The sequence below is a fragment of the Pholcus phalangioides genome, unplaced genomic scaffold (assembly GCF_987345545.1).
Source record: "Pholcus phalangioides strain wild (caught in Gottingen) unplaced genomic scaffold, Ppha-v1.0 ptg000016l_1, whole genome shotgun sequence".
NCBI classification, from domain to species: Eukaryota; Metazoa; Arthropoda; class Arachnida; order Araneae; family Pholcidae; genus Pholcus; species Pholcus phalangioides.
The window spans coordinates 12,180,291-12,205,002 of NW_028301609.1; the positions used below are offsets into that span (position 1 = coordinate 12,180,291).

A 24,712-nucleotide genomic window follows, 5' to 3' on the forward strand; every position below is an offset into this window, starting at 1 on the left:
TGAGAATCACTGGCCTAGAGAGTGAGGGATTACGTAAGTGACCAAACGAGCAACCTTACAGTGGCAATCTCGAGATATCTCGGGTCCTTGAAACTCAAAACGGAAACGCATATGCTGTTGTAAGGTTTTCTTCTCCTGATGACATGTATCCTCCCCCCACATCCTGTCAATCAACTGCCAGTAGGCGGAGTCAGTTTTCCTTCAAAGTCTGATAACAAAAGGGGAGAGAGACGATGCTTTTCTTTTCCCTTCGAGGTAGTATACGATTAAGCATACAGCAGAAATAAAAGAAAACGATCGGTTTTTCCCCTCTTCTTGCTATTATTATTTTGTACTAGCTGATACCCGGCGACGTTGCCCGCCCCGTAAGAAAATGAATATATGTATAGCTTATTAATTATTTGTTAATCAAAATATTTCTGTATTAAGTAAGAAAAAAATTACTTTTATTTTTAAATATTTTAATTAAAAACTTCAGGCAATCGCTTGTGGATACACAATATTTTTTGTTTTCCCATCTGGTGTGTAGATGCACAAACTTTTAGGATTACCAACACGCGAACAGGCGACGTAAAGCTGTCCGTGTGAAAAACAGGGCTCAAGTAGGTTGATACCTGCCACTGCTAACAACTGGCCTTGCGCTTTGTTGATTGTCATGGTAAAAGCTAAATGAATCGGGAACTAATCGCTTGAAAGTGAATGGCATTTCTTCAGTGATAATTGGGATACGTGGAATGAAGACGTCTTCTCCTCCAGCACATTCAGTTAGAATCGTTGCTTCAGTGATGTAATTGTGCAACTTCTTCACGCAGAGTCTGTTGCTATTGCAGAGTATCGGTGTCGACAAATTTCTTAAAAGCATTACAGGTGCTCCGACTTTGAGGGTCAAGTTGTGTGGTGACACACCCGCAATATCCACAGATACAGCACTGTCTGCGATGTGTCTGTGACAGTGTCAACCGATTTGTAAGATGTGGAGTCTCCCGGAATAATTTTTAGGATTTTTTCGTTGATTTTGTTCACACAGTCATTTTTTTGGTGCCAGAATCGCTCTCTCACAAAGCCACTCATGGTTTCGGTGATTTTGTTGAATGTTTGGGAAGACTTTGTCTGCAAGTTCTTGAACTGAATTTAACAACTGGCAGAATCCATTTGGGAACGGAATGAGTCCAGTGCTTGAGTCTACGGGAATTCTTCCATTGCCAAGTTTGATCAACTGATGTGAAAATGATAGCAGTGCTGAGTCATTTTGCAGTTGAACTCGCATGTGGGTGGATAATGATAACTTTTTAACTTCGTACCAGAGTGTCAACTTTGTGCCTGATTTTTTTAAATTGAAACTATACCTATACGATGGGCGGTTGATAAGATAAAGGCCGCATTATCACTTACAGAACACCCTGTATGAAACCGGCTAGCTGAAATACCCGGCGCTTCCCGGGTTTTCTTCAATTACTGGGAGGATTGGAAAAGTGACTAACCGTTATAAAGGAATAAACTGTTATAATAACAGAATTAAAGGTGTGAGAAACCATTGTAAAGGCATATATTCCCGTCTGAAACGCATTGTTGGAAACCACGGTAACCAAAGTTAAGACGCCTTCATATACCTTGTATTAAGGAGTTCTAACCAAAGTAAACGTTCCGAAAGTGATTGTTGAAGCCCCAAAACCATTGTTGCCCGGCAGTTTTTCGCCCATTTCGGGCATTTGCCCAGCTCTGACGAACTTTTAAAGTAGCCTACGGTTCAATCCCGGACCTGTTTGGTATATATGCAAAATCTGGCGACGATCGGTCTAAAACTGTAGATTTGTATAAAGAGCATACATACATACTTTCACATTTATATATAAGATTGGGGGGGAGGGGGAAAGGGAAGAAAACATTTATCGGCTCGAATAGAGTGAGAAAATTCTTGAAAAAAGATGGCGATTCACAGAAGGTTTAGTGATTTCCAATATGGCAGTTATAAAATGCGGATCAGAATTTAAAAAACCGCTTAAAAGGAGTTAATCAACTAATCAGTTGTAATTTTCCGCTACGAATAAATACTTATACCGTATTTTTTTCCGCATAATCCGCGGATTATCTGTTAAAAAAGTGGTTAAACATAAAAAAAAATGATTATTACCTACCGCTGCGGACAATCTGCAGAAAATGATGCTATTAGCTTGATGAGTATTCTGATGAATCTGAAGGTTTTGATTGAACTGTAAATTTTGTTATTGTTTTTGTGTGTGTAAATAATGTTATTGTTTCATAAATAAATTTCATCAGTTTGCATACCGTTGTGTGTGTGGATCAATTATTGAAACACAAGGTAAGTTTTTTTCTTCTTTTAAACCCTGCGAATAATACCAACACCACTTACAGAGCATCATGTTCTATAGTGGTGTGTCTTGATAATACGCCACCGCGGATTATACCTTTTTTCCCCCTTTAAATTTCGCATGCGGATAATACACAGGAAAATACGGTAAATGCATCTTATGTGGGCACTGTACTAACACTGTACTTCAATGCTCTAGATCAATTTCAAAGATTTCATACAATGTTTAGGAGAATCCAAAAGAAAACAAATGAAAATTACAATTTTACAAATCTGGTCTCTTGGAGTTCGTTATAACGGGATTTGACTGTACAAACCATGAGTTGTAACAAAGAGAAAACTGACATAGTAAGTGATAGCAGTCAATATATTTTCATAATTATCAAGAGTTTTTGACATTTTGTGGGAAATTGTTTATCCTATATAGATAAATTGAATAATTTAAAATATTTGCTGTCCCCTTGAGCTTCAAATTATCTAAGTTCAAATGTAATAGAAATTTTCATCAAGTTAAAAATAAGTGATCAAAAATAAAGTAAAAGACATTTTCAGACTTAATTTGTTCCCTTTAATTTCTCATTTCATCACATTTTCCATGCAATATATAGATATATATGTATATATAATAAATATTGCACTTATAACAGCAAAACGAAGCATACTATCATCATCACATTCAGCGTTCAACAGACAAGTACACCAACAAGCAAAAAACTTGCTTTCCGAAGCTTTTAAACCACAATTTTCTTATTTTACCTTTTTTTTCATTTAAGGAAAAAACAAACGGTAGCTCTCGTAGATAATATTTTCAGAGCTAAACAGTAAGTAAATAAATAAATCTTTATATATATGTGTATATAGATATATATGTATTTCATTTTTCTTAATAAAGATGACAATGTTCTACAAAAAAGGAAAAAAAAAACCAACTAAGTATATATATTTTTATATGTTTTAGAATGTGATTGAATTTTCTTTTACAGGAATGCAAAATTCTGGAAACATATCTACTAACATTCAAATAATTAACAGCTTTGCCAAAAAAAAAACTAAAGAAAAAAAAAATCACAGATAAAAGCAGATCGTTACTCATATATAACTTTGTAAAATATCTAAAAAAAGTAAACATATAATATAAACACTGTAACACTGACTAAAACGTAACAAATTTGTAACGAAACTTCAGATATGCAACACTAGGAATATAAATAAATCACAGCGAAATAAAAAGAAAAGCGAGCTCGCAACTCACTGAACACACAAAAAGATAAAAATGCTGAACTATAAAGGATTGCGCCAGCAAGTGAAGGAGGAAGGGGAAAAAATAGAGCGATGTAACTAAATAGCTTGAACTTGATTATGATGAATATTCTTTGATATCGGTCACTGATTGTAGATTTGATCAGCTACCTGAGCTTGCTGCGGTGCTCTGGTCTTTCTCTGTCGAGCCATATGTTCGCCGTGGGACTGTTTGAGGGATGGCAATGCGCCGGATGCCTTGTGTTGATAATGCAAGTCATATCTTTTAAGAGAAAAGGAGAAAGTTTAATTGTTGACACGTTTCAAAAAACTCAGCTATGTTTTTCCTCTAAGCATAAAAATATGGTTTTTAAACTTTACTAACAATGCTTAAAATGCACTTGAGCTGACTTAAAATTATACGTGAGGTTTATTCAAAAAGTATTCAATTATAATTTTTCACACGTGAACTAATGAAGCTAGGTAGGCATGGTTTGGTGAGCAAATGTAGACAATCCTAGTGCACGTGATTGAATGTTTTCTTGCTGACAGACTGCCAATGAGTGAGGCAGTGTAAGTGAATGAAGTTGCATTTTAGTTTTTGGCAAAATGACAGGAAAAACTTGATCAATGCCTACTGCATTAACCATGATGGTGTCAGAGAAGACCATCAGCTTGACTTTGACATTGCATCTCCTAAAGCCCTCATCATCAGCAAAATGGAATGAACGATCCATTCTAATGCTAATGCTCCACTCGTCTGCAAGTTCTCTGATCATGATTCAATGATACTTTTACTTTTATTACCAGATGTGCCTCACTCCCCCGTCCGATACAGACATCAGAGCGTTCCCGATTCAATGATACTGCATCACCAGAGTATATTCACTTGGTCAATGACAATCTCATTTCTGAATGTTGAGGGCGTACCAGAACATGCATCACTCTCCATTGATGTGTGGCCCTCTTTGAAGCAGTTGTACCACTCCTTTATCTGTGTGTTACCATTTCTTTATCTCTGAAGGCCTGCAGAATCTCGTGGATTGTTTCCACCATGAAAGCACTAACTTCACACAAAATCACAAAATTTAATGCAGTAGCATTGTTCAAGATTTTCTGCCATTTTGTCAAAAACTGAAAATGCGATGGTACCCACTTTTACTTACACTCATCAGTGGTCTGCTGGCGACTGGCAGACAGGAAAAAAAATTCAAGCATGCATACTAGGATTGCTTACATACATGCACCAAACCACAGCTCCCTAGCTTCATAAGGGGAGTACCCCATATGAAAAATTAAGAGGGGGGGGGGGGGTACCCCACATGAAAAATTATGAGCAGATATTTTTAAAAAACAATGAAGTATTGCTTGAAACACTTTTTTTTTTCCATTCCTGAGAAAATATACTAGGTAAGGGGCGTGAAAGCATCGACAGAGTTTAATCCTGAATTAAGTTCCCTCCAAGAAAAAACTGGAGGCAAAAGGGAATTTCAGCTAAGGATCCTTATATGCATATAATTTTTAAATTTATACAATAACATAGAAATCAGAAGATAAATTGAGCAAGTGGCTTCAATTTTTTTTCTTTTTGTGAAGAGGACACACACACAAAACAAACATTCTAATCTTGCAAATAAAGCATTTGTGTGTCCCCTTACTTTTCTTTGTTTCTTGCTAATTTTCTTTGGTACAGCCAACAACATTTCACGAAAGAAAGAATTTTACTTGGACACAAAGGCTACTAACAGGACCGAGCAAATGTGGCTGTTGTTGGGAAGTTACCGTTGTAAGAGGTTCAGTACTCTTGAAACATACTATATTTTTTGATTGCTTGCAGAATTATAACAACCCATGCTGTAATTAATTTTAAGAAGTTGTTTTGCAGCCCACAACATTTATTTTGCATTGAAGATGCATGAATTTTCCAGGACTTTCTGACTGTCCATTGTTAGTTTCATTAAAAAATTTCACGAAGAAAAATACATACAGAGCACGCCATAATCCTTGTATCCTGGGACATGTATTCTTCAGATCAGACTCATCTTCCGAGGCAATCAGCTATGTTTTGTTTTTATCTAGGACAGTATTTTTCAATTAGTGCTTACCCAGGCATCAGGGCTGTCTTAAGAGCATCGTGGTCTCCCGGTCCAAGTGATTTTTCTGAAGCCCTACCAAGTAAGTTTGGATGCTTACTCTTGAAAATTTCAACAAGATCTCATTTGTGTGAGGATTACTTCTCTTGAGGTACCTGGGTGGGCCTCATGTATTAAGGTGGTACTGTAACGAGGAACGTTACTCCCCGGATTCTATTTTTATCTTTCCAAAATAATTTCATCAGACAGATGACAATAATGATATGACAACCTTTTCGTTTTCTTAAGTGTTTTAATTCGGAATTAATCTTTATATTTTACAACATTTTAAGTCTGCCAAACATGCATCAGTAAATTTGCTTTAGAGTTTTAGCTTTAATATATCACAGATTTCAAACGTTCTCACCCGATCGGTCCATCGATTACAGCCTTCTGGATGTCACTGTCACAAGAACAGTTCACTTCTTCATTTATCCATGCGATCTCCTGGAGAGGGGGAGGCTCTATTGCAACAGCATCACACGTCCGAAGAGATGAACCTGACGAATAACCCTTCACGGATGAGAGCCGACATCTCGTAGACACTTCAACACAGGCTGAGGGATTTTTGACTAGATAAAGAGGACGATCAACTGATCAAACAGTGCCGAAGCAACCTGCTGGATCATCAACTCATGGCTGGAACAAGGCGGGATGAAAAGGAATATAACAATCAACGTCCGAGGACAAACGACCAACGTGTCTGTTCGTTGCACACTACCGGCATATAAGGGAAAATTTCCCCATCTTGCATTACCGGAACCAATTTCTCTCTTTTTTTTCTTTTTCAAACCGAGCACAACCCAGGTCTATTGCCATAGGCAATTTACTACCTAGTGAGACCAGAACCAATCTGTATCGAGACTCTGCGGTGCTAGGATCGCCGTAACATTTGAGAAATTCACATGAACTAAAAATATTGCATGACATTCGGCATCTGGCAACGCAAAAGATCGTGACATGGCGGCCGATCGGCGCCACATGATCTCGCCGATCGATCCCAGAATTAATGTTAAAGGTAATAAAAATATAAAAATGACTAGAAAAGGACCATTTCCGGCGGGCCTAAATGGTAACGTTATAGTACTGCCAGGCATCTTTGATCAAACAGCATGGAAAACAAAGAGTCTGTGGTCTACGACATAGCCACTTGCCAAATTCTGACCCTAAATTCTGCTTTGTTCTTTCTGAAACCCATCTAGTGCACCCATTAGCACATACTCAAGGAACCTCTGGGCTACGCGGTTTCCAAAATGTGGTTAACCACATTTTGGAAACCACTGGCGTAGGAAAGAACCCGTAGTTATTTTTATGTTCAAAGGGTTCAAGGAAGGAAAAACTCATTCAAAGCAAATCTTTAAGGTTATTTTCCTTATGTTATAATATGTCATTTATCTTTCATTTTAATTTTCAAAAGTGGCCGTTATTTGGAAATCATTGTTCAGAGGTTAACCTTAAAGTTAATCTAATGGGATACGTTCTGTTCTATGAAAATTTGGCAGCTGTTCAGAAGTTACCGTTCTTCTGAGACGACAGTTACGAGAGGTTTTACTGTAGTTAAATAACAGATTTTAAATAAACTCACTGATTATGATGCATGTAATTTTGTAGTTGGTTGCGTAAAGGCAATCGTGGCAACCTGGCATGTTGCTGCTGTTGTGGATATTCACCTTGCGGCTGCTGAACCATGCGATGGTGATAATTGTAACTTCTACGATTCTCCATATATCCACCATTTCCTCCTCCTTTGCCCCAATATTTTCCAGAATGGTCACTATGGTGCCCCTCACTACTCTGTACACGAGATGGGATAAATGAATCAAAATAAATTTTAAATGTATAAGTTATTAAAAAAAATATCACCCACAACATTAACAAATCATATAACAAAGATATGTCAGATTATGAATGCAATATGAATGCTTTAACCCAGAAGTCTTCAACCGTTCAGACAATGAGGGCCAAATTAAAACTTTCCATGAAGCCAGAGGGCCATCAAGTTATATTTCTGTATTTAGAATTTGTAAGATAGCTCTAAGACTCACAAGGATTTAATGTAATGTACAGTGATGTCTTAACAGATAGGCTAACAGAGGCACACAGAGAGACACACCCCCGCTGTGGTGGTCGAGTGGTTATAGTGCCGGACTCGTGATGCGAGGATCCGGGTTCGAACCCCACAGTGGTGGTCGGCTGAAGTTGGTTTTCTGTGGTTCCCAACTTCAAGGCGCAAATGCGAGCCGATCTCCCCGTTAAAAAGTCTCGCCACAGAGAGCAACAGTCCTACAACGGTAACTCATTCAACCATAACACTTCACTCATAGTTAGTAAAACTGGGGGCAGATGACAGCACTACACATAACAAGCATTATACAGAAACAAACTTTACGTTAGGTTGCACTACACGTACACGCACATTCCCGCATTTACCGATTCGTTGGGGGGTTCCGCGGGGGGGGGGGGGGTTGCATGTGTGGTGTAGCAGTAGTAGGTAGGGGCTCGGGGATCCATGATGTTCTTAAGTCAGCCACCTCGTTGGGCAATTTGCCTGTTGTGGCGTTGTATTTGTATTTGTATTTGTTGTATTTGTATTTTATTAATTCTGAAACACTTTCATAAATATGAATTTTCAGAAATTTTCTTTAATAAAATATGAGTTTTTATCAAATCAAAAATTATTGCTTTCATTAAATATGGATTTTCATTAATTCAAAAATTATTTTCTTTTACTACATATGCATTCTAATTAATTCAGAAATACTTTTCTTTCATTAATTAAAAAATTATTTTTTAACAAAATATGAATTTTTTCTGAATCCCTGAAATTATTTTTCATGAATTTAAAAAAAATCATTTTTTTTTATATTTTACTCTGAAACTAATACTAATTTTTAAAATAATTTGAACATTTCTAATAAGCCCTAAAATATTCTGATATTTTTTGTATTTTTTTCCAATCGTCTTTCAATTTTCAGTAGAGTTATTAAATATTTTCTCAAAATGGTCGATGGGCAATGACAAAACACTCCAAGGGCCACATGTGGCCTGCAGGCCATGCATTGAAGACCCCTGCTGTAACCCTTTATCTACTGACAGTACTTTAAAGTACAACTTTCTTTTAAACTCTGCAACATCCCTTACATACACTGTTGGGCATTGGTACTTAAGCATAATTTGTTTCATACATTTGTAGGGTGTAGTATGCAAATTATGTTTTTTTTTGTAGTAAAATACCAAAAAAGCAGAATGTTTTCAATTTTTCAGCAACGAGCCCTCAGCTGACTGGAAATGGGCCGTGGCAAAAATGTCCATAATAGTGCTTTCTACACCTCTCTTAAAATCTTTCGTTTTACGACCTACGTCACAGATTTCTGCATATTCTGCTTTGGGGATAAAATGAATAAATATTCATGCATATGTATAATCCAATATATTTTTGAATTGGTATTTTTTATTTTATTGTAAGCATATAGCATGGTACTTTAAAGTACCACGTTATGCACTAACTTTTTAAAGAAAATTATTATTTTTTTCCTTTTTAGGCTTTAATCAGACTTACAATGACCTACCAAAAAAGTTACATGGCAATTATTTTATTTTCCATAATGTGGTAGATAAAGGGTTAAAGAAAGGGAAACAACAAATACCCGTGAATTTCTTTTATCATTTGCTCTTTGAATCTGCCTCAATGTGTCATTGTACTCTTCCATTTCTGGCGATCGGTTGTTAGAAGTTCTTCCTCTGCGAGAATTACCTCCACCTCCATGATTTCCAGTTTTTGAGGGACCCACTGCACCAGATGACAGCAGAGCATGACGCTCCCTAAAACATAAAAGAACTTGACCTTTAATTTACTTTTGAATATCTAACATGTTTGGAAGAATTAGAAACTTGTAATAAACCTTTATTTTTAATTATGTATATACGGTAGAGCAGGGCTGGTAAAATTTGAACAGCAGGGCTATAAATTTAAAGGTCTAAGCATTTCAGGGAGATGAAGTTTTCTGATTTCATTATGCAACATCTTTTAACATGGGAAAAGTAAAAGAAAACTTCTTTTAGGTCAGTTTTTCTTACGCAATATATCATGCTTGGCTCCTAAGAAATTGGGTTGCCACCTAAACATTCTTCGATTTGTCAAGCCTTGTAATACAGTATATATAAATGCACAAATCAAATCGTAACAGAAAGAAAAAAACACAGTAAAAATATTACCTTTTAAGTGCTTGTAATTCATTACTCAGGGCTGAATTATTTTTTAAAGCATCCTTCAGTGCCCCACGCAATTTTTTTATTTCAACCTCCAGTTTTTCTATTTTTTCTTCTGCTTTGGGGCTGATTTCTGGAAAATTAATGCATTTACAAACACGTACATCCTTTTGGCAAAAACAAATAAAGGAAAAATAATTAGGTTTTTGAATTAAAATTTTGGGGAAGAAAAAAACTGTCACCATTTGTAGAAATTTGCAAAGATATTTCTAATACAGTGCTAAAATATAAAGATATTTCTAATACAGTGCTAAAATATAAAGATATTTCTAATGCAGTGCAATATCAATTATCCAGGTAATGCTAAAGGGACCAGATTATAGTCACGGATAATTAAAAAGCATGGTTAAGCCACTGGGAGTAAACAATATATTTCACATTTTATCAGTTCAAAACGCATATCCAGACCATGTCCTCATGTTATTCGAGTCAAATTATTATTAATATAGAAAAACATGTCTACAGGATGATTCATGTAAGAACCTGCCCAGCAAAATGAGGTGCATCACAAAAGATACCATATACTAAGTACGATACCATATAATTATGTACTTGATATACAACTGATCTTGTATTGTGCGAAGATGATGTCACTCTCCACTATTACTACAAAGTTTTCAACAGCTGGTTAATGCGAAAAATCCAGGAAAGAAAATTCCCAGTAAGGCCAGTTGAATTCTTTCCTGGATTTATTTTTGCATTAATCAGCTGTCAAAACCTTCTTGTATAATGTACTATACATTCATTGTGATTAGAGCAGGTGTTGAAAGTGGGTGTCGTTTTCTTGAAGACATGCAGCCACTCGATATTTCATATTCTAAATGATGTGTTGATGTTAATTTGGCAATTGCCTTGATCGCAAGCAGGAATGTTATTCTTCAAATTTTGTAATGATTAGCTCGTGTACACCCATCCTTTGGGAATGCTTCAATACCTCTCAGAGATGTGAAGCAGGATATCTTCGATTGTGTTCAATGTTCACTATATTTCTCAGAAAACACTTTATAAAAAGAAATCAAGGCTTCTGAGGTCTGGGAATCTTGGGGGTGTATGTGTCCTTGCTTGAACTTAGCACTCTATGGGTTGCCACCTGTTTGTGCCATTGGCAAACTATTCAACTGTTCCACTTTAAAAAGCCAAGAGATTAATATGTCCCAATATTTAGAGGTTAAATGCATCAATTATGAAATTATTAATGAATCCGTTGGGCCGCTTCTATATGAATTACCCTGCATAATACACACACACAAAACTTAAATAAAAAATATTGTCAATTTTATTTTTTTCAAATTTATTTGAATTTACTGTTCATTATGGATTGGATTTGTTTTCTCATGTACAAATAAGTTATGCATGATAGATATAACAAGATGTATTATGATGTTATCTGTTTATACTCATGCATTGTTGCACTTATAAATTCATACAGTCGAAAGGCAGTATTTATTTTTTTTACGAATCTGACCATCAAATATTTCATGTTTTCATGCCAACTAATAAAGAGCCGTACATGCACTTCCTAAACATTCCTTTCCAGAATTTCTAATGAATTGGTGCATGCCAGAACATGTTGTCTGTGTGTGTATGCATAGCACTAACATATTTATGTTGTCAGAGCTGTGCAGAGCCATCCTACTACTGCATATAAAGTCTGTATACACTTGAGATATCACAATTCTTCATGAATCTCTGGTCACCTCAAAATGGCGGTATATTAGATTCTAGGTAATTCGGTTGCGCACTAGTCCGGCCTGTCTAGCAATAAAGCATTTTTAAGAAGGTTTCCTTTGAGCATAGAAGAGGAAAATATATCCCTGCATATTTGTGCGTAGAAGTTTGTATTATTTAAATGGGCGGGTTCAATTAACTTCCAGCAATCCTGTGATTTTGGCAATCCGGAACACCCTGGTCTGATATGTTCTGGATTAGTGTGTGAGAGTAATTATTCACCCTTCTTTGTTATACTAACGATCTGTAAATACCTCTCACAAATTTTAAAATTTCATTCTAATTGGAATGGTTTCCTTCTATTATGATTTGGATGGCATACTCAATTGTGTTAAAACAAAATCAGCCACGTGTTCTCGAAAACTTTGTGGGCTCAATAAAAATTGGTAATGGGTTCAACAACAGAGGGCTTTTGACTTTCATCATTCCATTTTACATTTCCACATTTATTAGTGATCAATAGATGAGTCAATATGTTATTAGCTTGCTCTGATGAGCCGGATTTGAGTGTTTTATGCACACGTATCTCATCTATGTCCTCAAATCCAATAGATTTTGTAATTACACCTATGTGTGTGATCTCTTTAATTTGCAAGATCATTTTCAGATTTTACATTATTAGAATCTAACTTTGGAAAAAATTTTGCAGGTTTTTCAATGTTTTAAACCAACTTTTCAAAATGTGTAATAACAAAAATGTGCAAAGTAAGGGATATCTGCATTTAATATGCTATGATATCTTGGTGATTTATCAACGCAGGTGGAAAAAAAAAAACTTTTATTCCTATGAATTTTACCTTCTATCTTATTTTCCGACGATTCTGGTGGCAACGCTGGGTACCCAGTAACCAATTGAAATTGCAGTTCTGAAAAAAATATATAAATAAATTGTAAGAAATGAATAAACTAATCGATAAGTGTACTTATATAGAAAACAACTCTTTTTTTGCAAAACAAACCATACAAGTATTTTCAGCTAAACATGTAATAACTTCTAGGATGGGTAGGATGATCAAACACAAATTAGAATCATATTGCAATGCTGGCTTGGCAATGAAATCTTCATACACATACAGGTTGAGAAATGAAAGAGCAGTATGTAAAAGATAATGTTTTAAATTAACTAACAAGATATTTGAAAAATGTATTGAGGTTACAGGTGTTCCAAATTGTGATCGTGATCTGTAACACATGCCTGTTATCATCAGTACATGGATTACTGTATATTTTGAAAAATATGACTATGCCATTAGCCTGTAGTATCCTTGCTTGCCCCAGAGATAATTTACAACTGTTTTGCCTCTGAGAAAGTGACTGTGTAAGAGTCCATTAATGTGGGAGAATCTAACTGCACATTTTCCTGAGTGTGTGTGTGTTACGGGAAATGTGATAAATCAGTGATTCTGCATAATTGTCAATCGTCTGCATAAGTTTGATAAATATATTTATCACTTTTACCGCACTTATGTATAATACCAATGTCATTGGTAAATTTGATGAATGCTAAAGTAACTATCATTTTTATCGGTGATTATACACAATACCCAAGCATAGCTGGTGAATTTAATAAATACAGCGAAACCTTGATATGACGATACTCTGTGGCCAAAGAAAAATTTTATTGTATAGGGATTATCGTTATATCAAGAGGCAGTAGTTTAACATTAGGACATATTGCAGACATTTTCACAAAAGACGAAAAAATATTGTTGTAGAGGAATTTATCATTATATCGAGTATCATTGTAGCGAGGTTTCACTGTACTTGAAATTTAGTTTTGCTGGTGATTATGCATAATACCCTGGTATAATATCAGAATACTATTGTAAAATTTGTTAAATGAGAGTTTGTTATACAAACCAATGAGATTATACAAATACAATCCACAACAGGCAAATTGCCCAACGAGGTGGCTGACTTAAGAACATCATGGATCCCCGAGCCATTTTTTGGAGGCCCTACCTACTACTGCTACACCTCACATGCACCCCCCCCCCCCCCCCGCGGAACCCCCAACGAATCGGTACATGCGGGAATGTGCGTGTACGTGTAGTGAAACCTGACATGAAGTTTTTTGTTTGTCTGTAATGCTTGTTATGTGTAGTGCTGCCATCTGCCACCAGTTTTTCTAACTATGAGTGAAGTGTTATGATTGAATGATTTATAGTTGTAGGACTGTTGCTCTCTGTGGCGAGACTTTTTAATGGGGAGATCGGCTCGCATTTGTGCCTTGAAGTTGGGAACCACAGAAAACCAACTTCAGCCGACCAACACTGTGGGGTTCGAACCCGGATCCTCGCATCGCGAGTCCGTCACTATAATCAGGGTACCATTGTAAAATTTGTCAAATAGAGCTCCTTATATTAAGGTACAATTACAGAATTTGTTAAATATGAGTCAACTGTAGGAGTTATTTTTAAGATGTTGAGAAAAATTCATTAAATTAGACTTCCGGATTTGGCTCAGGCTCACAAGTACAGTCATCTAAATAACAAATGTAATCATGGTAGTGGAACAGATTTATCATATTTACCACTATGAAATGGCAATTATGCATTACAAACTTCAGATGGGATGAATTTTGTTTGATTTATGTTTATCAATGACGACAGAATATTATGCTTGATCATTTGGCAAAAGTGATATTTCTTTTTGGATTTATCAAATTTACTAACAGTGTTTGGGTATTATGCATAATTACCAAGGAAAGTGATAAATATTATGAAATTTATCAAACAACATTGGCATTTTGATGATTGTTTTGCTGAACAAAAATGCAGATTCTGAATTTTTTCCAAAGCAAGTCTCTGTATTATTCACGTTAGTGCGAAGAAAGAAAATGATCACACTGTGACAAATATTATAAATAATTTGAATTTTCCATTGGGCATTATGATCAACAAATGAAGTTCGCACATTACAGAAAACACAAAAGAAAACGAGCATTCACACACTAATAAAACAAACAAGGCTTAAATGGTGATCACATAATGCAAAATTCATAGTTTTTGGGTTTTTAGGCAGATTTTATAAAAAGATTTTACCTTTCGACGTTTTGTTTGCACAGATTGTAGCATTTGGTTTTAGCTAGATCCTGTAATTCTTTCATTCATTATATGTCTAAGGCAACTCAAAGAAAACCATTGGCAATTTCTAGATTAAGTTATTTATTAACACATAATTCCATACTCTGTCACTTTACAGCCATGATCTCGATGTATAAAACATGAAAAGATCTCACCAAATTATGTTGACAGCAACCCACTCAGACTAAGGGAAGATGATGATTCCCAAATCAGCACATTGAAGACGTAGCTCACCAAGATATCAGAAGTTAGTAGTCGGGAAGACAAGACCCAAAAGCTGATTTCATCACATGAGGATGATGATGGCCATCATTGTTCAGTGTAAGCTCCATCGAGAATTGTGGAATGCCGTACTACTGACGTAAATCACATTACGATAAGTATCGCTTGTGGCATACCAGGCCACATCTCTGCTTCGTCGGTCAAATAAAACTTTAAAGTTCAGAAATAGGCTTCACTCCCCTTAAAAAACAGCTCAGCTTGTAATGTGGTGGTAACCAGCAATAGCACATAAACAGAAATAATCATGGATGCAATGGCACACCTTTCTTATATAGAGGGAAAACCTGCAGCAGTCACAGGGCAACTAGTCCGACAACCAAAAGAGTCAACCAATTCCAAGTTTTAGTTTTAGGTGATGTCATATGAAAATGGAGGGAATGACTTCTGGCGCCATAGTCAAGGTCGTCAGGACCAACTCATGACGTCAACACAGGAACAGTAATGATCCTGTTGTTAGGATCGATAATGGAGTTGTTAACTGAAAACAGGAATAAAAAACAAAACACTGCAAAAGTATGGGCGTCTGCAGCCACCCACACCTTAACACAATTACAACTAGATAGCACATTTACTTACACGCTCCCATTGAACACTTTGTCTGATTAGAAGTACACAAACTCCTTGAAGAACTAAACGAGAAAAATCATCATTAGTAATCAACGACTACCCGGAGCAGCCAGAATAGTTTGAAGCAAAGAGAAAAATTAGTCACACATGTTAACCACTAACACAACATTGTAAGACATTAGTAGATTATCGTGAAGAGCCTCCCTGCTCAACACTCAAAGCAGCTCACTGGCAAAGCTGGACGAATGAAGAAGGAATGTGATGACATGGTGTCTTGCTGGATTATTTACAGTGGAAGTGAACAGGTTTATTCCTGAACCTATCGGCGTACAGTACGCATTCAGCACACATAGAAATTGATGATGCCATTTAGTAGATTTGAATGCGGACAAGTGGCGTTTATTTATTTTGAACCTTATTACATTTTGATGGCAACAGTCCAAACAAGAAGGAGGAAGTTGATCAGGCTTTCTCCCGTTGTATGCATGGCTATTATAGATTGAGATCATGAAACTATTATATTACAGGACAGAAGCCTGCGGATACCTCCGTCCGTGAGACAAGGTATTTAAATAATAATTCTTTCATGACATAATTATAAATATAATGAAATATTATACACAAATAAAAATATATACTCTCAAATCCTATGACTCTGCCGGGTCTTCTCCCGAGGAATCATTTAATTTTAAATGTTAGGGGTTTGGTAGTGACTAATATAATGATGAACGGAACATAAGGGCCCACAGGGGTGATATGCTACAGGGTCACAAACATTTTCAACAAGTCTAATGTAATGGTGGGAAAGAGGCTACTATTCAATTCACGTCTTCTCCCTGCTTGAGTTGCACTGTTTTGTCAAGATTGGTCAGTTGTAAGAAGATAGATTGAAGATTAACAGTGCTTGGTTCAGGGGTGCAAGCTCCCCTCATCCATTTTGGAGCAGCAAACTTTCATTTTTGGAGCAGAAATTTTGAAAATGGAGCAGAACTAAAAACTAACTACATCTGCAATATAGGAGTAATTTTTCTGTGAATTGCCAAAAGTTTTGCCAAAAGCATTGGATGGACAGATTTTTCACTGTTCAAACATACTTTTGTTAACACTGAACTCTTTCACTGTCTGCATTACCATGTGCTAAAAATAAAAAAGCCTTCACCAAAACTGGCAAAATTTTGAACTTTGGGCTGCTTTCAAGGTTACAAAGTTTGAATATGTCTGCCCAATATCTATTCTCTGAACCGATTTCACTTCTTGTAATTCTTTGCATTGTAGTGCAACCCATTCATCACCCATAACTGAGATAATGAGCATGCTCCTAGTACAAACTCCTTCCTTCGACTATTGTTAAGAGCATGCCTCTCCCCCCACAAATGCAGGGGCGAACCGTGCGGCCATATTGGGCGCCACTCTAGGAGGGGTGCCGAATGGAATTTGAAATGGTGAAAAAGCTTTGTCGATCGAAAAAAAAACAAAAAAAAACTAGAGAAATTTTTTCCTCGAGCTGCTCCTGTTCACCAAATCCAGATTTTCGCGATGTGAAATTGCCACGATCAGCAACCGCCTTATTTATTTTCAGTATATAACCCGCAAGAGAAAAAACTCTCTCCGAAATCATAAAATTCAACATATTCATTCGGGGACTTTGATAGACTGAGGGTTATACCAATACTGGTACAGAACCATTGTGCTACTTTGAAGTAGTTAAATAACGATTCTGTACCGTTATTGGACTACTTCATAGTACAACTACTTTCCAAGGTCACGAGATAGCGCGATTGAGGTAGATGGTGGGAAGTGAAAAAAATTGAAGCTTTCCCCCTCCAATCTTTTTTCTTGTCTCGGAAAGAACACGTCCAATGAACGAAATTTTCATGCTTCTTTTTCCTAAATTCCGGGTATTTGACAAACTACAGTGCATTAGCGGTACCTCCGCAAACCACAAACAAGAATTGGTGCCAATGCACAGGGATTCTGTGCTTTGGCGCACCATGTAGCAAGAGAACCGTTTCGGCACAGTTTGGTGCAGCTTTTGCACCCCTGTTGGTTTCCCATCTTAAAGATGATGAAAGTGACATCCACACATTATCCAGAGCCCTCTGTAATAACTTCAGCCAATGGAAAAAACCTTGCTCAACTGACCAATCATGATGAAGCAGGTGCAACTCACGCAAGGGAGAATGCAAAAATTTTTGCCTCCTTCTCACTGTTACATATGATTTCTTGAAAATGTTCACCACCCATGCGAACGAAATATCAAAAAGGAAAAACTTTTTATTACATCTGCCTAAAAACTTTAAAACTTTTGCATTTACACACAGTCTAAATTTTATATTCGCATAATGTATTTTTCATGCGCATACCTCTATTCTTCTGAGTCAAGTCATTGATCTCTTTGTGCAAGCTACACAACATTAAAGCATGACCATCTTGGATGAACTTGATGTTCTCTTCAAGTTGCTCGATTTTCTTCAATGGATCGAATGGCGCATCATTGCGTTTCTCTTTGGAGACTCCTGCACCTGTGTTGGACACTGTCTTTGCGGTCGAAGCCATCAGAGAAGAGGGTAAGGGCAGCCGTTGCAAGCGATCTTGTCTGAATGGCCGGAGAGGTAAACGCTCTGGGATACTGAACCGACAACACTGGGTCAACTGAGGGAGAGGGGAATTTCCACCTACAGCACCAAACGGGAATATGTGACCAGGCCTAGTAACCTGAACATCAGCTTTCCCTTCAGCCCTGCTCATGATCACTCATGGCCTGCCATGCTTTAATTACACTCTAAACTGGAATAGAAGATTTTCATTAATGATTTTTTTTTCTTAAATACACAGAACCTTCAGAATTTTTGCACATTTCACAACAAAAAAACTGGAAATTCAAAACACATCAAAATATAGTAACCAATTCATCCTCCAAACCCAATATAATGATAGACAGGCCTCTTTACAGCGCACTCTGGGCAATATTTGGTGCGTAATCTACAGTATAAGTATTGCAAAAAACATTTTCCTTATAGGAAATCATTAACCCTCAAATGGCATGGTGGGGACCATTTTGACCCCACGCACAGGATGTCATGTCTTAAGAGCATCATGCCCCCCCCCTCGGGTCAAGTGATTTTTCTGACGCCCTACCAGGCAAATTCTCGAAAATTTCAACTGGATCTCATTTTTGTGATCCCTTTTCTTTTGAGGCCCAGGTGCAGAGAAAGAAATGCATCCGGTGCATCCTATTATCAATACCTTTCAAGCAGGTTATTTATACATTCTTGACAAATTTATGAGGTTCTATTTTTTTCTTTCCGTTATTTCATTCGTCAAAGTTTCCCTGAGGTCATACCCTGAGATATTTTTTGTCTGATGGCGTAGTGTTGAGATCTAAATGTCGTCTCGAAAGAGCACTAGTTTTCTGGATAATGGTTTCAAATTAATGGTCAAACATTGAATATACGAGGTGAATATCAGGATAGTGTTGATAGTGTTGTTAGTGAATTGTACATAAGATCTGTGTTATGAATATTTCATGGTGTTGTTTGCAAGTACTGTGTTTTAGACTTAGAATAATGCTAATTTTGGTGCTTGTGAAATTATAGTAAGCATTATTTTAATTTGTAAATTTTATTTTCTGAGTATATTTTAATCTCGTATCTGTTCAGTTTTTAATCATGAAAATTACGTTCAAACAATTTAACATATCATTTACAAATTTTTAAAAAGTCCTGTAACCCTCAATTTTTTTTTGAATGTGTCTTAATAAAAGAAAATTTTTGAGAAAATAATTACAGAAATTTGAAAAATTATTTAGTGAATTAATTGACTGATGAATGAAGGCATGTAAAAAACCCATTGCTTTTATGAAGACTCTTTTTGTTGATTTTTAAAATGCATTAATACTTGTTGGGGTCAAAAGGACGGCAGTTACGCACAGAATTTACGCAATGCCAGTTAAGAGTTAATAATAACCAAGTCATTCTCACAAAATTAGACAAATAAAAAAAATCCAAAAAAGTTCTTGGGGAACACTTTATTGTATTTGGATAAATAAATTTTATAGTCAGAGCAGCAAAGTTTTTTTAAAATTAATGATGAAAAAAATTCATTTAAGTTTAATCATGTTATAAGGGATAGATTAAAATGCCACATCAGATTTGCCTAATTCAGCACCTGATATTTATACTCCACACTAGCAACATCTATATACTTTGGTAGTTTATTTTCAACTTGGACAAACGCTGATACTCTGAATAACTTTTTTATCAATGGAATTTTTATTTTTTAAAAATTTTGGGTGTTTAATGCTCTTTTTTCATCAATTGTTATGAGGACAAAAGATTTCTAATTCGTCTTTGTTTTGCTAGAGCACGAGTTGCATTCTCAAAGCAAAATCTTTAGATGAAACTTTACTGTACTTTGATGTTGCAATCAAGGAATTTGGTGTGCCCCCCCCCCCCCCACTTTAACTTATGCTCAAACTGTTCTTCTGGTTATCTAAGGAAAGCAGAACGATAATTTTAGATGTCTTGCAACACTGATAAAAATAAATAAAAAACTATGCACGTTGAAAACATATTTTATTAAGTCATGTAAAAAACCCATAGCTTTTGTGAAAACTTTTGTTGATTTTCAAAATGCATTAATACTTTCTGGAGTTAAAATGGCAACAAGATGACAGTTACACACAGAATTTTCACAATGCTAGTTAAGGGGTTAAAGTCGAAAGCTATCATTTTAAAATTCAAAAATTGGGCTGGGGGCAGCCAATAGGAGATTTCCTTTAAGAAATGAAAATTTGTTCGAACAAATTAAGAAAATCTATTGATGGAAAAATTAAAACCGGAGTGGCAACTTGTTAGAAACTGGAATATAAATAGAAAAGTACAGGAAAAAAAGTTGTCAAATATATTTAATGTAAACTGCTAGGGACACAGTTTAGGCCAATTTCGTGAGAATCACTGAAATAGAACTGGGATATGTTTGAGACAGGGCTATAAAAAGAAAATGACAAAAGAATAAGTTCTATATATTTCACATAAACTGCTGGGACCTGCATAGCTTCTAAAGTTAATTTTTGCTCTTGCAGTCAATTTAAAGCCTATTTCCAATAATTTTTTTTGGTATTTTGTGTGACTATAACCTCTTTGCTCCAGATGTACACATATGTATACCACATTTAAATGGTTTTAATGATTCCTTTTTTCAAGTTAAGACCTGAAGTAAACATATGAATAGTGTACTTGAATGGTCCAAGAAAAAAAATATTGACCCAAACTAATTTGAAAAAAAAAACATTTTTTAAAGGAATTTTGACACACAAATCAATGAAAAAAATTTTGAACAGCTTCGGCTCAGATGTGAAGAGATTATAGCATATTCTAATTAATTTTCATACAAGAGTATTTTTTTTTCTTCAATTCACTTGAAAAATTAAATTTTAATTTTTTAAGTATATGTGTGTTTTTTGTCATAATTTTTTCGTTTTAACACCCAGAGTATTATCTTTTTTGGTGATGTGTTTGAGATTTTTTTCTTTGGCAAAAGAAAGGCATCTGAAAGCACGTCTTTGTTCCACTCTCGGTGACTTCTCATGTTTTCAGAAGTTTTTCTCACCAAAGAGAAAAATCACCAAAAAGGGACATAATCACTTTTTGTTTGGCAACTTTTGTTGATTTCCTTTCTAGCCTCTCTGCGCTTTTCTTCCTGGTTGACCATTTTCTTCTGTTGGCCATTATTATTATTTCCTTCAGCTTCTGGGTTGCTATTTCCTTTTTTTTACTGTTGGTTATTGTCTGAAAATGAAATCACTAATAATAATAGGCTTTGGAATGATCCGCTACTTCCTTTGGCGACTTTTTTCCAATGATGAGTTGCCAAGGCCAATATAATGGCACTGAGTTGCTGTATCTCTCGTGTTCTTTCTATGTATTCAACCATCTGTTCTGCAGGGGTTTCAAACGGGTTTCTCTTTTGTTTGTTTGACAGCGTCTTTCGAAATTCGAAACCGCCGTTCCATTTCACTGTTTTTTTCCAGTGCGCCAGTTGCCATGGATTATTTCCTTCTCCCGTTGACAGGTCAGGTTAGGTTGTATGGTTCAATTATTTTTTGTTATTGTTCAGTTATTTTTTTGTTCCGACAGGCATGCCTAGAAAAAAAAATTGATAGATTCAATGGCTTTTTAGAGGTAGTTAGGGATGTCAAATGGGAAGATTTCAAAATATCCCTGTAGACGATTATAGGCTTCCCTGTAGACGATTCTTATTTCCTTTGTATATACATGTAAAATATTTGTTTTTAACCCAGAGCTTATTTATGTTTATGCAGTTATATTTTTGTGTTTTATCTAGAAGGTGATATTTTTATTATTATTCATTATTATGCTTGTTGGTTTTCATCATTGTTGTTATTTTTTGTATGCTGGTGAATATTTTTCGGCGTCTGTGGCATCAGTAGATGGCCTTGACGACTTTTCATCTGGCTGTCCGACATGTTTGGTGATAAAAAAAAGTCACCAAAAATCACCAAGATGGGGTGATTATACAAGTGGGGGATTGTACGAAAGCTGTTCCCAGGTATTTGTATAGAAAGCGACATTTGAATCAATTGAGTTTGATGGCATTTTGGAGATTTTTTTTTGTTCTTTTATGTTATATCATATACAGCATGGTTTTCCAAACTTTTTGTCCCCATCGCCCCCCTTCATAAAACTTTTATTCTCATCGCCCCCCCCACCCCAAGCCCACACATAAGATCCTATACCAAACTCAAAGCTTCTACCGCCCCTTGGACCTTTCTACTATCCCCCCCCCCCGCGATATTTCTCGTTGGGAAACACTGATACACAGTATCCAGTTTTCACAGTATGTACCATTCAGTTTTTATTTTGTTGGAATATGTCATTTGTTTTCTCTCAGGTTGTACATTCGTACTTTAATTTTTTGCATACTAGTCTATAATTTTAATCCTACAATCCCGCTTTTGTTGAACCCAGAGATTTCTTTGCCCTGACCCCCAAAGCAGAATATGCTGAAATATGCAACATATGTCGCAGATTTCAACATATGTCGCAGATTTCAACATATTGTTCTAGATTGATTGTTCACTAAGTCGCAGAACAATCAATGCTTCTGCAGAACAATTTGAAAGAATTTCAAGGAAAAAATGTAGAAAACACTATTATGGGGATTTTTACAACAAAACATTTCCACTTAGAGAGGGCTCATTTCAGACCAATGCAAAACATTCTGCTTTGGTTGCCCTGACCATTGTATTTATAAAGGAGTCCCAGGTTTTTATTTATAACAAGGAGTTTCTATTCCTGAATAATATTTTTATTTATATCCCGTTGTTCATTTTGTAACATGTTGTTTCAATGTAAATCTGGATTCCCTATTTGGTGTGTGATGTTATATTTTTGTCTAAGAATGTTTTGTTTACTAGTTTTTATTGTTTTTTTATACTTTATTATCATAACTTTTTCATTTTAACAGGCATATTATTATGCTTTTTTGGCAATGTGTTGACAATATTTTTTTATTTGGCAAGAAAGACATCAGAAGGCATGACTCAGTTTCACTCTAGATGACTTCTTGCCACACTTTCAGAAGTTTTTCTCGCCAAACAGAAAAAATCAACAAAAAATGGGATTACACTCTATGCTTGTTCCTAGATAGGTGAACTTTAATAATAATCACTGTGTATATCAGGCATCTTCAACCCATTACTCATGAGCACCTAGAGTGCTCAATGCTTATTTTCGATTTCTCAAGCACATTTGATCAACATTCCAATTAAACCCCCTTATACAAATTGCATTCAAAGATTAAAATCCTTTGAGAAATTAAATTTTCTGAATGATATACCGAAACCTATATTTGGAAAGAAAAGTGATTTGCCTCCACCGGGAATCGAACTTGGGTCCCCTTGCATACCGGGAAGTGTGCTAAACAATTCACCAGAGACACACTTTTCAATTCCTCATAACATCAGTAGCGTGGCTTTTCTTTCCAATTATAAGTTTCGGCATAACATCCTGAAAATTCAATTTCTCAGTATATTTCAGGCCAAAAAAATACCATCTCTTTATAAAAAACGCCAAATGGGGCAAAAATTGCTGTAGTTAAGGGAGACTGCTATGACTCCATTCAGCGTGTCATGCTACTAACGTGTGTTATGAGGAATTGAAAAGTATCTCAGGTGTATTGGTTAGTGCACTTGCCCGGTATGTAAGGGGTTCTAGGTTCGATTCCCGGTGGAGGCAAATCACTTTTCTTTCCAAATATAAGTTTCGGCACATCATCCAGAAAATTCAATTTCTCAGTATATTTCAGGCCGAAAAAATACCATCTCTTCATTAAAATCATCCTCTGATTTCACGCATTTTTATGCCAAACTTGATGTAAGGGTGCTCTTCTGTTGAAGAGGGGGTACAGGCAGTGCTCGCGACTATCAAAAGGTTGAACACCTCTGGTGTATATTATGACTGTAAATTATTTGATTTTGATGGTTGTGAGGGATCAATTATCACTTTATGCTCAATTCTTGATTGTGTACCATTAACAATTTCCAGTTACACTACGAAAGCAACACTTTACATCCAAAAGCACTGAACTCGCTCCTATAACACATAAAATCAATAAACGATTTCCGGGTTCAATTAGGTGCTTCTAAACAAGCTTAGAGACTTGAAAAATTTATTACTCGGGCTTCATAACTCAGCAAACTCTTTTTCTTTTACAAGGGTAAATATGGACTTGATAATTTAAATTTTATCGGAATAAACTCATTACAAAATGATACCACAAGAGTACAATATGGTCAAAAACGCCCATTTTTCCTCCCAATCAATGATTAAAGAAATATTGTCCGATTGGATTAATGTAGTGAGTATTATTATGGAGGAAAACTCAGTTCTATTTTGATTGGAAAACGTATAAAAAAAACACAAAATTTGTATTGAAGAAATTGTATTTACTTACAGCCTAGGAGATATTTTAGCCGGATTGAATCCAACAACAACAACAAAAAACTCAAAACAAGGAGGAGGAGGAGGGTGAGGAGGACAACTTATCTTACGTTGCCA

General features: G+C 35.9%; 1 protein-coding gene across 2 annotated transcripts; it reads right to left on the reverse strand.

The window, feature by feature from the left end:
- Positions 1–2,878: 2,878 nt before the first annotated feature.
- LOC149075063 (uncharacterized) lies at positions 2,879–24,696 on the reverse strand. Of its 2 annotated transcripts, none has more exons than XM_089245613.1 (7): positions 24,609–24,696; positions 17,996–18,419; positions 12,495–12,563; positions 9,916–10,042; positions 9,348–9,522; positions 7,286–7,494; positions 2,879–3,851 (listed from the first exon to the last, which is right to left on the reverse strand). In XM_089245613.1, the coding sequence occupies exons 2-7, from the start codon at positions 18,378–18,380 to the stop codon at positions 3,713–3,715; spliced, it is 1,104 nt and encodes a 367-aa protein (XP_089101739.1). In that variant the 5' UTR covers positions 18,381–18,419; positions 24,609–24,696; the 3' UTR covers positions 2,879–3,712. The 2 variants fall into 2 exon arrangements, with proteins under 2 accessions (XP_089101739.1, XP_089101740.1); XM_089245614.1 differs by lacking the exon at positions 24,609–24,696 and adding an exon at positions 21,278–21,344.
- Between the last annotated feature and the right edge of the window lie 16 nt (positions 24,697–24,712).